The sequence below is a fragment of the Bombus impatiens genome, unplaced genomic scaffold (genome assembly GCF_000188095.3).
Source record: "Bombus impatiens unplaced genomic scaffold, BIMP_2.2 scf_0044, whole genome shotgun sequence".
Taxonomy (NCBI): domain Eukaryota; kingdom Metazoa; phylum Arthropoda; class Insecta; order Hymenoptera; family Apidae; genus Bombus; species Bombus impatiens.
The window spans coordinates 1,917,704-1,932,723 of NT_176463.1; the positions used below are offsets into that span (position 1 = coordinate 1,917,704).

Consider the following 15,020-nt stretch of genomic DNA (forward strand, 5'->3'; position numbering starts at 1 on the left):
ATCTTTACAGCTAAAACGTTTCTGTAATGAATATCCTTGTTCCGAGAAAGCTTGATCGTCTCGTTGTAATTTTTGAAACTTTTGCTTCCGAGATTATTTGTAACATGTTTACCGTGTATGTCACAGTGCTAAGATATCAAGGTAATTGCAAAATACGGAATTTAAGTGAATACATGTCGTTTCAGAAACTTCGATGAAAAAATATCAAAATTGTTATAGAATAAAATTCTAAACTCTAAATCTTTCTTAGCGAAATTTTATCGCGGTGGCACGAATGAATAAAAAATGTAGACTATATATATATATATAGTCTACATTTATAGATACATATCTATATACATAAATAATCTAGATATACAATATAATATATATATTTATATTTATATATAATATAAATATAAATTACAATAATTAATATAAATTATTATTTATATTTATATATAATATAAATATATATAATATATATATATATATATGTATAATGTAGTCATGATATTAAACAGAAGAAGGAGAAAGAGAAGAGAATGCAGTACTAAAAACGTTCACAAAAATACGGGAAACATTGAATGAAACGTAACGTAAAATGGACTTAAATTAAACGTTTCGAATAGAAAGATTCGAATCAGTTATGCATAAATGTCGAAAAATTGTAGAATTATGGATTTCTAGTACGTTATTTAACCTAATTCAAATCTCCAGTATTTACGGATTTTTACATAACTCTGGTTCGAAGACTTTTAATTAACGCTATGCGTTGAACGCACTTGTACAGCAAATAGACGTAGCAGAACACTTGTTTCGTTTGAGAAAACTGGTACAATACTATATTTATGACTCCGGCCGAAATATGATGACGTTTACTCGTAAATGTGTCATACTGATTTTCTCTTTTTGGTCTTTCGTACAAGGGTTGCCCAAATTTATTTCTGACTGTCATAAACTTTATGCAGCTCTATATTTGAATTTTTTACTGTTTATCTATACTATGGATCATAAGTTTTACTTCCGATTACCACCTTTATCTATTATCATAAAAGTTTTTATATTTTCTAAAGTGTATATTATATTTCTTAATATTTCAGACATTTCATGGTTTTTCTTAAAGTTCTTGTTTTAGTTGTACACACACGCAAATAGTACATCATAAATATAAAATCAACTTTTTTTTACGCGGGGAACTCCTCATGGACCGCGTGGTAATGTCGGACTTACCGACTAAAACCCCACGATGGTCGTACCATGCGCGTTGCGGAGGGGGCCCTGGAAAATATAAAATTAATCTAAATATAAGTTAATTATACATATTGGTGATATAGAATTAACACTATCTTTTTCAGTATTACAATTTGAAGGATAGTAAGTAAACAGCTATATTTACAAATCACAAGTAATTATTGTTTACCTGCATGCAGTATATATATGCAGTATAGTTTGATTCGATTTAATTATTATTTTGAGCAATGAGACACATAATAATAATGCACTAGAATTCAAAGACAGGTACGTTTGAAGTGCATGTAGATTAGAAATTACACAGTTAAAAGTGGTCGTTTTAATAGAAGTAGGAAGAATTTTTCTTCTTTAAGTAACAGATAGATCTGCGCGTGAATTGTTAAAATTTCTGTAAACTAATTCCTTAAGAGGTGGTATCGAACTTATGATTGATAGTATGTGTAATACTGTTAAAACCAATAGGTTGAGAAACATTCAAGATGCATTCATTTATTTAAACTTATAACGCGTAACAAATTCGGAAAAATGTAAACATAAAAATAAAGATCTCATAATTCGAATTACGAAAAAATTTACGAATCAATTTTTATTCAAATATATTTGTTTTATTAATTTTTCAATTTTTTGCGATTATCGGATTACCGTTACTATATTTGAACTCGAACAAAAGTTCATTATTTATTCTACGTTTAAAATACGTTGAGGGATGTCCTAAATATTAAAAATTGCGTTGCTGTTGAGGATCAGTCTTCTATGTTCTCAAGGATTTTGAGAATGCATTTTTTCCGCTCTTTTATCTCTCACTAAAACACGGCCACCTCAAAGAGTTAAAAGGTGACGCGAAAATAGACATCCCTGTTCTATATTTAAGAAAAAACAATATACGCTGCGGTAATTTCTACCATTTTTAATTTAATATTACTACTATTTCATTTCATTAAAAAACTGATTGATAAAAACGATATATGATATCGTTTTGAATACTCACCACGATCGATTAAAATCGATGTTTTAGTTTTCTCGATACGATATTTATTTTAACGATAACATACTTTCGATAAAAAATTAAGGACGTTAATACGATTGTTTTCGCACTTTGAATGAAATAAAATTTTAACCAAAATTTCAAACAACCTATTGTGGAATATAGAGATCCAATCAATCTATATATATTATGCTATTAATTATTTGCTAGTTTTTTAAAGGTACGAAAAAAATAAAAAAGTTTTAAACTAATACCCATAATACATACAATTATTGAATTTAAAAGGAGTTCGTCCGCTGATCTAAGCGGAAAGAAAGAAACAATAAGGTCTATTAGCAAACGTAAAAGATTGCTTTAACATTACGTTTCCTTTAGAGCAAAATCATTTTCAAGCGCATCATTGTATATTACATAATATTTAATATAAGAATAACGTCGCCTATAACATATTAAATTGATAATGATAACTGTATCAATTTTGTGGTTGTTGAATTTTTTACTTTTCTATTTTCTTTTACTATTTTGCTTTTACCTTAATTTGGTATGTGTTTGATTTTGTTAATTAGTTCATTTAGTTTAGTTTATTCCATTTACAGCGATGCGATTCATTTATTCTATTTCGGATTAAATGCTTAGAAGTCAGAAGGAGAAGGTTAATACGTTGATTACAAACTCCCACTCAAATTTTTAAATTTTCAAACTTAAATTCATATTTTATCTCGTCTTGATTCAAATCTTCAAATTGTTTAGCTAAGTTTATGTTGGTAGAGAGATATTGGTTAGGTTTTAATCATAGACGATGTACTGCATAGATCTAGCATCTCGTATAATTTGATATCATGGAAACCAAAACACGGACCATATAACAAATTTACGTTTAATAAATTATATATATATTATTTATATTATATATATATAATTATATTTATATAGATAATCATATATATGTATATATCCTACCACTGAAATTGGTAAAATGAATATCGTTTTATGTCATTTATATAAAAAAATATATCTTTTCTGTGATAAATTAAACTTACTCTGCGTTAGATCGGTAATGTTGGAAGTGATACGAAAATGGTAACAGTTTGGCTAGTCTTTGAATCATGTGACGCAATGTACGTGTTGAGCTGTTAAATGATAGATCTATCTTATGCTTCGTCTATGGTAGTTTAAGTATCGAGTACAAAAGTAGTATACAAAACCAGTATTCGCGAGTGATTTATATCAAAATACAATAATTATTATTATAAATCATTAACAATGCGTAATATTGAAATAAAAGCAAAAATTGATGATCCAGACCTTAAGATTTCTCGAGTTGTACAATTAACAAAGCAGAACAGTATCGTGAAAGTCATGAAACAGTATGATACTTTTTTTAAAGTCAAGGAAGGAGGAAGATTAAAATTACGAAAATTCCAAGTAAGAAATTAATTACGTTTTTACATAGGACTGTTACTTTCTTATTTTTCTATATACATATATATATGTATATATATGTATATATATGTATATATATAAACTATATACATATAAATAACAGTGTTTATTATACAAGGTTTTAGAGAATAAATAGTTATACATTTTTTAATTCCTGTTTCTATTTCCTTCCCTCTTCATATAACAGTAATTATCAATTCGATAGAAATATATATTAAAACCAGATGCAAAAGATAAAACAGGTTAAAAAGCAATGACGATGCTTTCAATGACACAGTAAAATATGAGAGGATAACTACTACTATTGATGTTAACAATCACCTAATTGTGTAATAAGATAAATATTTTTCTCACATAGGATGATTCAGGAGAATTAATTTACTACAGAAGATCTAATAAGTTTGGTCCAAAGCTTTGCGATTATGAAAAAGTAACCCTAAACAAATCTGCTTGTAGTCATGTCGGAAATATTTTAAGTGCATCAAATGGTCGTCTAGGCATTGTAAAAAAGACTAGAAAATTGTATATGATTGGTCAAACTCGTGTACATATTGATGATGTTGAAGGTTTAGGAACTTTTTTGGAATTAGAGGTTCGTAGAACCACAATGAATGGATCATTACACATTTGCACCTGTAAAATAATATAGTAGTGTCATTATTTTAGGTAGTCTTGACTGATGAACAGGATATAGAAAGTGGTGAGAAGATTGCTCAGGACTTAATGTCTAAATTAGGTATAAAACATGAAGATTTGATAGCAAATGCCTATATAGACCTACTACTTAATGAATCTACTAATGAATCTCCTAATGAATCTACTAATGAATCCAAGTTGTAATAAAATTATATTTTTTACACATTAATGTTTTTGTTATATTTTGTATGATTATTAAAAAAATGTATAACACAAACAAAATTTAATTTTTATTTTACGAAATAAAGATGTTACATTTGTTTTAGTGCCAATTAAAATAATAATTTTATTATTATTGAATGTTATTTGTACGTTTGAACAGTTTTCAAAGAATTGTTATATCAATTATAAATATTTCAGAGAATTCTTTTAAAAATTAATTATCGAATGTATGGGTGATTTATTAGTCGTTGATTCTGTGTCGGTGTGTTAGTTAAAAAAAAAAAAAAGAATAGGGAAGACATGTAAAAGAGAAATGGCAAGAATGAGGAGACAATCGTACGTTACTATCATAACCGGGATACGTTATAGTGATAACACAGCCCACACTACTCTTCCTTCCTTTTCGATGATCACATTCGTTTGTCACATTTCGCGTGTACGAGTTCTACTTCATTACTGCACTTCTGTTATAAAGGTCATTGTACTCTTGTTCCATTTTGAACTTAAAACAAAATTAGTCGATATTTCAAAATATGGCAGATTAAAAAGATACAATTTTAAACAATTTATTATATAACCTTTATATAACCTTGGGCAGCAGATACTAAAGATTTATCAATACTATCTGCATAATATTTTAATTAATTTTAATATGTTATAAGAATCGTAGATATTTGTAATTCTATCTAAATTCAAAAGGAGGAGGGGACTTTCTCAAACGATTGCACTAAGTCGTTTTTGTAGAAAAGACCTCCGATTATAGCCAACAACCGAGATACTGGTCAGTCAGTCAGTTTCAACAGTTTGGTGTGCCAGATATAAACCGAAGCGAAAAGAAATAAAGGAAACGGAATACAAGTGTGCTGCACATGTGAACTGTAGCCAACTGGTTGATGTAATGGACACCGCAGCGCGACACAACGCCTTGTGAATATCACAGGACAGCAATCTTTTATGTATTATGTACCTTTTATGTATGTACATATACTACTATATCAGCAATAATTTTGCATTGTTACACGATAACTTTTTACGTATTACTAATGCCCGAATATAATTTTTGTTACACAGAGACAATCTAGTTTTTCAGTTTTAAAGTAACAATAACTTATCTCTTCCTCTTAACATACATACATATATGTACATATGTACATATGTATGTACATACATATATGTATGTATATATAAAAAAAACCTTGACGCTTGGAGCGATCGTCTAACTTTTGTCACCCTCGATTTTAAGAAGAAAAAGAGAAGACATTTGAGGGTGCCATAAATTAAGCTGTTTCTCTTAATGCATGATGGGCTAAACGGAACACGATGGTTTACCAAAAGCTTGTTCAATATACATATGTACGTAGTCTGAAATTAATAATTTACAGTAATTATGGTATTTTAAAGATCATATCGCCTTATTGTTAAAGATTCTATTAATTTTAATACTTTCAAGGTACAAAATAAAATAAATATACATATAAAATATCTAAAATATACACAAATGTAAATGTGTATGTAATATAAATTTTTAAAGAATTTTTAAATACCTTTCACAAAACAATTTCTCAGACCTCTAATTAAAAACTTAATACATCAATTCCCACGAATGGAATCCTCGAAACTAATAAATACACAACTTTTCTGACTTGCCATTAAGTCTAAGCCAACTATAATAACCGGTGAATCACTTCGTTCATCTTTCTCAATTCAACCTTTCCTTTAATCTCGTTTAGGATCCTTTAATCTATCAAATAAACAAAGAGAAACAAAACGAGTCTCCTCGTTTCTAGATAAAATTATTGCAAGCGGCTAATCCCTAAGTAAACCTTTGCTTGATAGACGCCCCCGCATTCGTTCCCCTACTCCGGTATCGTTCTAAGAAACTTCGCTTTGCCCCTCAGCCTGTGTCAGCACCCTCGTCACGAGCCGGCAAAGAAGGGACCTCATTCTACGTACGGCACTGGCCACTGTCGGAGGTTCTCCTTAACCGAGAAACACCGTGAGAGAGGCGCGTCACCAGAGGCGTTCACAACGACTTTGTCTCTCGTCCATTCCTCATCTCATTGATCGGAACGGTGTATCGCGGGGATCGAGTGCACTCTGGATCATTGGCTTCTCAATCAGTTTACTTGTGTCGTTCGATTCTCGTCGTGGATCTATCGAGGCGTCTGCCAGGTCACAACACGAGACACTCTCTCAAGGGAGATACACGATACACCGAGTTAGGTAAGACGTTTCTCGCAGTTTGTTCTTGCTATTCTCATTTCCTCATTCGACGCTGCTTCGCTCTCGGCCGTATCAGGATCGTTTACTTGTCTGTAAGCCTCATCACTTTAGAAATAACGGCTTACTGCTTTTTTTTGTCGAATAATGATGTATTAAAAATCTGACCGATACGAAAGAAAGCTTATGTGCATATATGTATGTGAATGCGTATGTGTGATTTTAATTAGACGCGGTTTATAAATTGTGCAAATATTAGTTGTTGACATTGTCCTTCTGGATAATTGCATGGAAGAATTTGACGTTTAACAATAGGTACCATTTCGGAATAGAAATATCGAATGACCAGAAATTGTTGATATGTAAAGTGTAAATTGATTTAGAAATTAGCTTGAAATTTTAGAATTGCAAATTGAGAGTTTTGTAATTTTAAATTTAAGATATAGGTTTGATAAGAAGTATTTGTTTTTATGGAAATCTGTAAAACTTTTCGGAATAAGGAAGTTCGAATAAAATAAAGTGCAGTAATATTTGAGTGTAGTATAGTAGAGGTAGTATATTTTGAATATAATATAACAAAGACAATATTTCTGATATACAATATTTGTGATTATTACATTCAATATAAAGTTGTCTTGAATATAGGATACTTTTTTATATGGGAGATAATATATGTATTTTTTAATATATTGCTAAAATAATGAATTAGGACGATCTTAATTACATTACTTAAAATATTCGAATTTAAAACATTAAAAAAAAAGATGTTCGTTGAACGTGAACATTTAACAACTTATCAGACGTTCCAGATCTACGAAAGCGTTTGGTCATTGAACTATGCGCGATAAACATTTACAAAACTGGAGTGCATTAGTAGTGATTCTTTTTATACGCCAATATTATATAATCGAAAGGCTAACAAATTTTATATATATTATCGTTTATAAAAATGTAGTAATAGCTAATATGGTTCTTTGTATCGAAAGTGCCTCATTGACGATTCGAAATATGTATGGCAAACATCGTGATTCTTAATACATTGTAGATAAATCCTACACTTATTTATTGCTCAGATTGTTTAATATGCGAGCATTATGTTTGTTTACTAGGTTTATAAATTTATGTGAAAGCAACTAATATTATTGATATAAAACTGACGAAATTTGAATTCTAGTTTTTTGGGAAGCTCTTATAACACAAAATACACATTGAAAATAAAATTTCACTGGGTATCTACAACTGTGGTGATTCATTACTTCTTCAAAAAAAATAGTAAATATCAGATACTGGAAAGACATAAGTCTTTCTGACTGACAGAAACACATTGTAAAATCTACAGCGTTCAAAGGAAATTTTCTCTATAGAATTCCAAGAAAATAAGAATTCCAAGATTTCAAATCTTTCTGGAATGGACTTACCTTGAGATAAGTTTGGTTATTCATCGAACTTCAAAGAAAAATTTCAGCTATGATCGCTTTTAGTATCATTTTGCCATTATTGTTCAAAGACGAAATAAATTTTATTTGTAAAAAGTAAATGTTTTTTGTTTCCAGAATATATTGCCGATGGCTTAAATTCTGTTCAAGAAATTTAAACGATAGGGGGGAGGAGCAAAAATGGCTCGAGCATTTTCTCAGGCAATTTTTGCAATACTATTACTTGCAATAATTATTGTGTCGGGTAAGTATTATTTATCAATACGTTTAATTCAACACATGTTTGCCGCAGTTATCATTAATTTTTTCGCATTTATACTTATCGAGTATTATATCATTTGTATACATGACTTTAATAAAATTTTGTAAGATAGAATAAGATTATAAGATAATAATTATTTCGAAAAAATTGGAATAAAAATTTCCCGGTGTCAACTTAATATATTTGTAAAATTACGAAGTTTTCTTTCATAAAGATTGATTAAAGAAAATTGAAGTTTCCTAAAATTTACTTTGAATATTTCAATTGTCGATATGTGCTTCTGGTTGAACAAGAAGAAAAAAAAATTAGGTTAAAACAGTATAGTTGAAATTCGTCTTGATTTTAACGTGCTATCCAGTTATTATTCTTAATGTAGCCTGGAAGACACTTTATCCACACGATTAGATAGCGATTCGACCCCTCGACCTGCCTTTCTTCTGAATTTCTCAAGCTTATTTCAGTCTCCAAAATCTAAGCGCTCTAGAAATCTCAAGTAATAAGATCAAAAGGCGTTTAGCATCAATAGATCATTAAAAAATGTTCTTGTAAAGCATTTGCTCGTTTAAATCTTCCATTTTATCCCAACATTTACAATTTAAATATTTTAAGAAAATATGGGAAGATATCTAGTAGCATTTTATTTTCTTTAAAATTATAACTGTTATAGAACAAAATAATTTTATGGTGAAATATTTTATGCAAATTATATTGAAATATTTGTGTATAATAACGTAAGAATTTAGAAAAAGTTAGAATTCTTATTAGTGAATAACATAATATAATAGAGTTATCAGGAATTTAAAATCAATAAAACGTAATTTTTTATGAGTTTTGGAGAATTTTCATTCATTTTTAACGGTCTCTAGAGAAGCTACATCATAAACATCCGGTTGTTACTTGCGATAGCTTCAACCGGTAGTAGAACTCTACGTGATAACTGAATAATTCTATCTTTGTTTAAACTTTTCTCCGAAAAATCGTAGCTATTAATTTTCATCCTATATTTATTATCCATGTCTAGCGTCTCCAAAAAATGAGCAGTATTCTTTAGATTTGTAGATTAAAAAAAAAAGTGTTGAAAGATTTCCCATATTTTCGTGGAAATTTTTAGTAAAAGGAATTCATGTTGATTATTTTATGTAAGATAGTCTGTGTTTATCGTTTTAAACGACGAATGATAAAACATGTACAGAGATATTAAAGTCTACAAAATAGTTTTTTAACCAGATCATTTCCGCTTTCAGATATCGCAGAGCCTCAACATGGCAGGGAAAGGGTTATTCCAGCCAGAGGTGAGTTTCAATATCATTTCGATTACTTTAAAATAATAAAAAAACAATAAAAGAATCGGCAAACCGTGAATGCAACTCAATGATCAATATTTCATTTCAATTTGAGAACATTAGCATTTCTGATATAAATTACAATACATATATAGTTTTTATATACACATATACAGGGCATAATACATAGGAAATATTTTGAATCTCCAAAATATACATTAAAATAAAAGTTTCATTTTAAAGAATTTATATCAAAATAAAGTTTGGAACAACCGTTAAGAAATTCTTTGTAAGAATACGTAGAATCGGATAGCAGTGAGCATTGGAGATAAAAGCGGGGTGTTATAGGATCAATCCAGAGAGGAGATATGTCACCTACGGAGGTGAGCGAAGATCGCCATTATTGGCCAAGGCAGATCATTCACAGTCCAAGAGGTAGTCCGTTCTCGCTGGTTTCAAAAACTCACGTTGCTCATTGTTTACAGACAATTATAACCAGCATGATAGAGCTGCTCTATTATCGTTATAATGATAACGTTGCTTAATCTATTGTCTACATGGAATGACATGTTCTATGATTAAACTGTCACAGGTGTACATGATTAATATCGCCAGTACTTCTTGTTGATTAAAATAATTTTTGCTACATCGTTCGAACGATCTAACGTAGATCTTTCCTGTCTTATGCAAGTCGATGACTTACATTCACGTTTCATCTTTCGAAGCAGAAGGTCAAAAAGATCAGCGAGTAATCCTACATTTCTTTCCTCGTATCTTTTTAATTTGGTTGAGGCAATTATATCTGGACACTATATTTTTGATCACTAACTTTTGGTATCTGGGAATCTCGTTAACCCAGTGTAAATAACAAACAGTCGATTAACGTAATTACCAATTGACGATGTAAGGATACTTGAACTGGCTGAAGGGGATGGAGATAAATTACTAAAATAATAGCTAACTCGATTCTTCTTTCGTGAAGAAATTTGTTGAAATTCGATTATGTTCTCTTTAGGCGCACAAATAAAGAGGAAGCATCCCTGCGAGCAGAGCTCATGTTACCCCTCTACAGGAAATTTATTAATCGGTCGAAAAAATCGATTGTCCGCATCATCTACTTGCGGTCTTACAAAACCTGAAAGGTACTGCATCGTTTCGCATTTAAAGGAGCGAAAGAAGTGCTTTTTTTGCGACGCATCGTCGCCCAACAAGCAACATAACATCGAAAATGTAGTTACCGAGTAAGTAATCCATTAAATTATACGTTTATGTTTTTCAATTCTCCCTTCTTTTTTACAAAAATATCTTTTATCACTTCTATTCAAACACTTATCTTGAATAAGAAAAATAAAATTTCTACTTTTATTCGTTTAATTTAAATTATTTTTAATTTAAATTTATTTTACTCGTTTAATCCAACAGTAAAAATTGGTGGCAAGCGGAAAATGGCGTGGAGAACGTAACGATACGCTTCGATCTGGAAGCGGAGTTCCATTTCACCCACAGCATCATCCGTTTCAAAACGTTTAGACCGGCGAAGATGTTGATTGAACGATCGTCCGATTTTGGTAAAACGTGGCAAGTGTATCGATACTTCGCGCACAATTGCGAAAAGTACTTCCCTGGAGTGTCTACGGAACAACCTCAGAGACTGACGGATGTTATCTGCGAGACGAGGTATTCCGCCGTGGCGCCATCGTCTGGAGGTGATGTTATCTTTAGGTATGTAAATAACGATAACCAGGGATCATTTAACTTCAATAGCACAACGCTGCTTTTAGATACGTTGCATGTAACTGACATTTCTAATAATTACATTTTTTAGTGATTAATTTACAGAATACGTGTCTTGTAATTCGAGATATGATTTTATGTATATGATTACTTTGATGGAAAATAATTAAGAATCGTTGTTGTATAAAGAAAGTGTGACAGATGAAAATGATTTTAGGTTTACATTTTTTAAATTATGATAAATAATTTGGTTCTCAGTGGATTAACACTTAGCCAACTGAATAGGGAGATCTCCCCTCTATAAAATACATCGTTGCGTGACCGAACGGAGAGATCTCCCTTTTTGACTTTTGCAACGCCTTTTCTTCTTTTTTGTTATCATCAGTTATTGTTTACCTGGAATTGCTTCCAATTAATTGCGCCATTTTTTCTGCTTTTATAAAGTACAGTATATGATAAAATACACCAATTTAGTGGTGTTAAAATTAATTAAAAAGTTACATTATCGATTATGACTAAATAAAGTTATAATCTAACGATACCACATTGTAAAAAAATATTAAAATACATTATGAATGTTTAATTTCGCGTTCAAGTCGTGTTATTTATCTTTAATCATCTTTACTGTTCTTAATTCTACCTATATTTTTTATACTTTTAATATATACTTTTGATTTCATGTTTTGTATAAACAATATGTGAAATCTTTAAATAAGATTATCAACACAAAATATAATTGACCACTTAAATAATTCTTAGACTTCTTTGTTTTTTAAGTAGTGAACATTAGTCCTCGATACTTGGAAAAATGCGCGGTGGACAGCGTATAGGTTGGCTTGTCCGAGCGCGGTGAGTAACGTATAGCTCGCTGTGGCGCGCGCGGTTGGCTAAGTGTTAAACACAATTACTTTAATTATCCGAATAACAATTGAATAAATTTTTCATTGTTTCCAGAGTATTGCCTCAGAATTTGGAGATAGACAACCCCTACTCCAAGGAAGTGCAGAACCAACTGAAAATAACGAACCTTCGCATAAACATGACTAGGTTGCACACTCTAGGAGACGATCTTCTCGACGACCGCGCAGAAATTCGAGAGAAATATTACTATGCCATTCAAAACATAGTGATTCGCGGATCTTGTTCCTGTTACGGTCATGCATCTAGATGCCTTCCGCTTCCTGGAGTCCCTGATGAGGAAAATATGGTGCACGGCAGATGCGAGTGTACTCATAATACTACGGGATTGAATTGTGAAAAATGTCAAGACTTCTACAATGATCTTCCGTGGAAACCAGCTGTTGGAAAGCAGACGAACGCTTGTAGACCTTGTATTTGTAACAATCACACGAACTCTTGCCATTTCGACGAAGCTGTTTATGAAAATTCTGGAAGAGTATCTGGCGGTGTTTGCGATGACTGTCAACACAATACTATGGGAAAGAACTGTGAACTCTGCAAACCATTCTTCTATCACGACGTGACCAAAGATATTACTCATCCTGAAGCATGTCTGCGTAAGTTGCTTATCTATTACTACTATCAATCACATCTTTGGTAGATTCTGTTTCATTAGAAGACTTCGAATAATAGATGTATAAAAATACATCTATGGGAAATTTAACGATACTCCAAATTTCTCTTCATAGTGTGCTTCATGATAAGTGGAATTTTATACTTTATTTTTTCTTATCTGTTCGTAGCTTGTGACTGCGACCTAGGTGGTTCCTTGGACGACGGTATATGCGATTCGATAACCAATCCTCTCACCGGAGGCGAATCTGGCCGCTGTAACTGTAAAGCAAATGTCGAAGGTCGTCGTTGCGATCATTGTAAAAATGGTTTCTGGAACTTCGATCCTGAAAATCCCGAGGGATGTCAAGGTATTGATTCGTAAACGGTTCAGCACGAATTTTTCTTTCACAATTTAGGATACGGCTGGTTAAATTTTTCTCCAGATTTTTCAAGCAGCAGATGATATAAATTTCCAAAATTAAAAAAAGAAGTGAAAATAAATTGTTCTGTTTAGCTTGCACCTGCAACATCCTGGGTACCATTGACAATCGTGGATGTAACATGGTGACTGGCGAATGTACTTGCAAGCGTTACGTTACTGCTCGCGATTGTAACCAATGTCTCCCAGAATATTGGGGACTTTCGGAAGATCCAGACGGTTGCAAGCCTTGCGATTGCGATCCTGGTGGTTCCTACGAGAATTCTTGCGACGTAGTCACTGGCCAGTGCCGCTGTAGACCTCACGTCAGCGGCAGAACTTGTAACCAACCTGAACAAAGCTACTACACTGGATCGTTAGACTTTCTCATTTACGAGGGTGAATTATCCAGAGCCAGCGATGTAACTATTCAATTTTTTTTTAGTTAAAAATAATTAAAAAGTCAACTTATAGATTGCCGAAATATAAAACACAATTTTTTCTTGCAAATATTTCTATAACTTTGTTTGTAATACAATCTATTTTAGAATTGCCAAGTGGTGATAAGAGAGCCCTATCGCGACGGAAGAAATAGTACGTGGACCGGAACTGGCTTTATGAAAGCGCTCGAAGGTTCAGTGTTGAATTTCACGATCGACGATATACGTAAAAGTTTATGGTACGATATCATCATACGATATGAACCAATTCAGGTTGGATCTTGGGAGAATGTTCAAATAATCATCGAGAGAGAAAGTCCAGTGGATCCGAATGGTCCTTGTGCCGAATGGAGACCAGAGTACGATCAACTATACGCGCAACTTCCTTTAAGATCGAGAAGCGTCGTTGTGCAACCATCCGTTTGTTTGGAAGCAGGGAAACGATACAATATTCTGTTACAATTCCGTAAATTCAATAATCACATGGACACACCGTCCGCGTCTATTTTGGTCGACTCTATCGTTCTGAGACCAAAAATAGACTCCATTCCTTTCTTTAAAACGCCGGTAGTTGGTGAACTTCGTCGGCAGGAATACGAAATATATCATTGTAGTGATTTTTATAACGATTTTAACGCCATAACGAATAATATCCCGGAAGTTTGCAAGAAGTACCAAAATAGTATCGGTTACTACGTTTATGACGGAGCACATTCTTGCGAGTGTAATCCGACTGGATCGCACAGTTTGCTGTGTGAAAATTACGGAGGCACGTGCCCTTGTAAACAGAACGTTGTTGGCAGGCGTTGCGATCGTTGCGCGCCTGGTACTTACGGATTTAGTCCGGAGGGTTGCATTCCCTGTGATTGCGATGGTGTAGGGGCGCTGGATAATTTTTGCGACATTGAAACAGGTCGATGCAAGTGCCGACCAAATACTTATGGTAGAACTTGCGGCCAATGCGAGCCTGGCTTCTGGAATTTCCCTCATTGTCAACGGTGCGAGTGTAATGGTCATGCTGAAAGTTGTGATTCTAAGACTGGCGCCTGTATAAATTGTCGGGACTACACGACTGGACACAATTGCGATAGATGTATCGAGACATATTACGGTGATCCTAGGATTGGTGTGGATATTCCATGTAGAGCGTGCCCTTGTCCGGGTAAGTTGGATTAGATTAGTAATGATATATA

General features: G+C 32.3%; 2 protein-coding genes and 1 long non-coding RNA gene across 4 annotated transcripts in view; 2 read left to right on the top strand and 1 right to left on the bottom strand.

Moving 5' to 3' along the window:
- Positions 1-1,099: 1,099 nt before the first annotated feature.
- On the bottom strand, positions 1,100-3,081 carry LOC117152201. Its single transcript, XR_004462514.1, has 2 exons — positions 2,751-3,081; positions 1,100-1,260 (listed from the first exon to the last, which is right to left on the bottom strand). It is a non-coding gene; the product is annotated as an uncharacterized LOC117152201 (long non-coding RNA).
- Positions 3,082-3,338: 257 nt separating this feature from the next.
- Positions 3,339-4,574, top strand: LOC100747037. The gene is made up of 3 exons (XM_003485229.4): positions 3,339-3,643; positions 4,020-4,253; positions 4,328-4,574. The coding sequence occupies exons 1-3, from the start codon at positions 3,482-3,484 to the stop codon at positions 4,499-4,501; spliced, it is 570 nt and encodes a 189-aa protein (XP_003485277.1). The 5' UTR covers positions 3,339-3,481; the 3' UTR covers positions 4,502-4,574.
- Positions 4,575-5,683: 1,109 nt separating this feature from the next.
- Positions 5,684-15,020, top strand: part of LOC100746803 (laminin subunit beta-1) — a 14,531-nt gene continuing 5,194 nt past the window's right edge. Inside the window, exons 1-11 of one of the 2 annotated variants that reach the window (XM_012390348.3) lie at positions 5,684-5,872; positions 6,418-6,742; positions 8,293-8,419; positions 9,682-9,729; positions 10,069-10,155; positions 10,736-10,961; positions 11,143-11,442; positions 12,409-12,971; positions 13,158-13,337; positions 13,484-13,809; positions 13,936-14,989. In XM_012390348.3, the coding sequence (XP_012245771.1) occupies positions 8,356-8,419; positions 9,682-9,729; positions 10,069-10,155; positions 10,736-10,961; positions 11,143-11,442; positions 12,409-12,971; positions 13,158-13,337; positions 13,484-13,809; positions 13,936-14,989 (2,848 nt within the window). In that variant the 5' untranslated portion in view covers positions 5,684-5,872; positions 6,418-6,742; positions 8,293-8,355. Of the gene's footprint in view, positions 5,873-6,417; positions 6,743-8,292; positions 8,420-9,681; positions 9,730-10,068; positions 10,156-10,735; positions 10,962-11,142; positions 11,443-12,408; positions 12,972-13,157; positions 13,338-13,483; positions 13,810-13,935; positions 14,990-15,020 lie in introns of those variants that run through there. The other variant, XM_024370712.2, reaches the window with a different exon arrangement.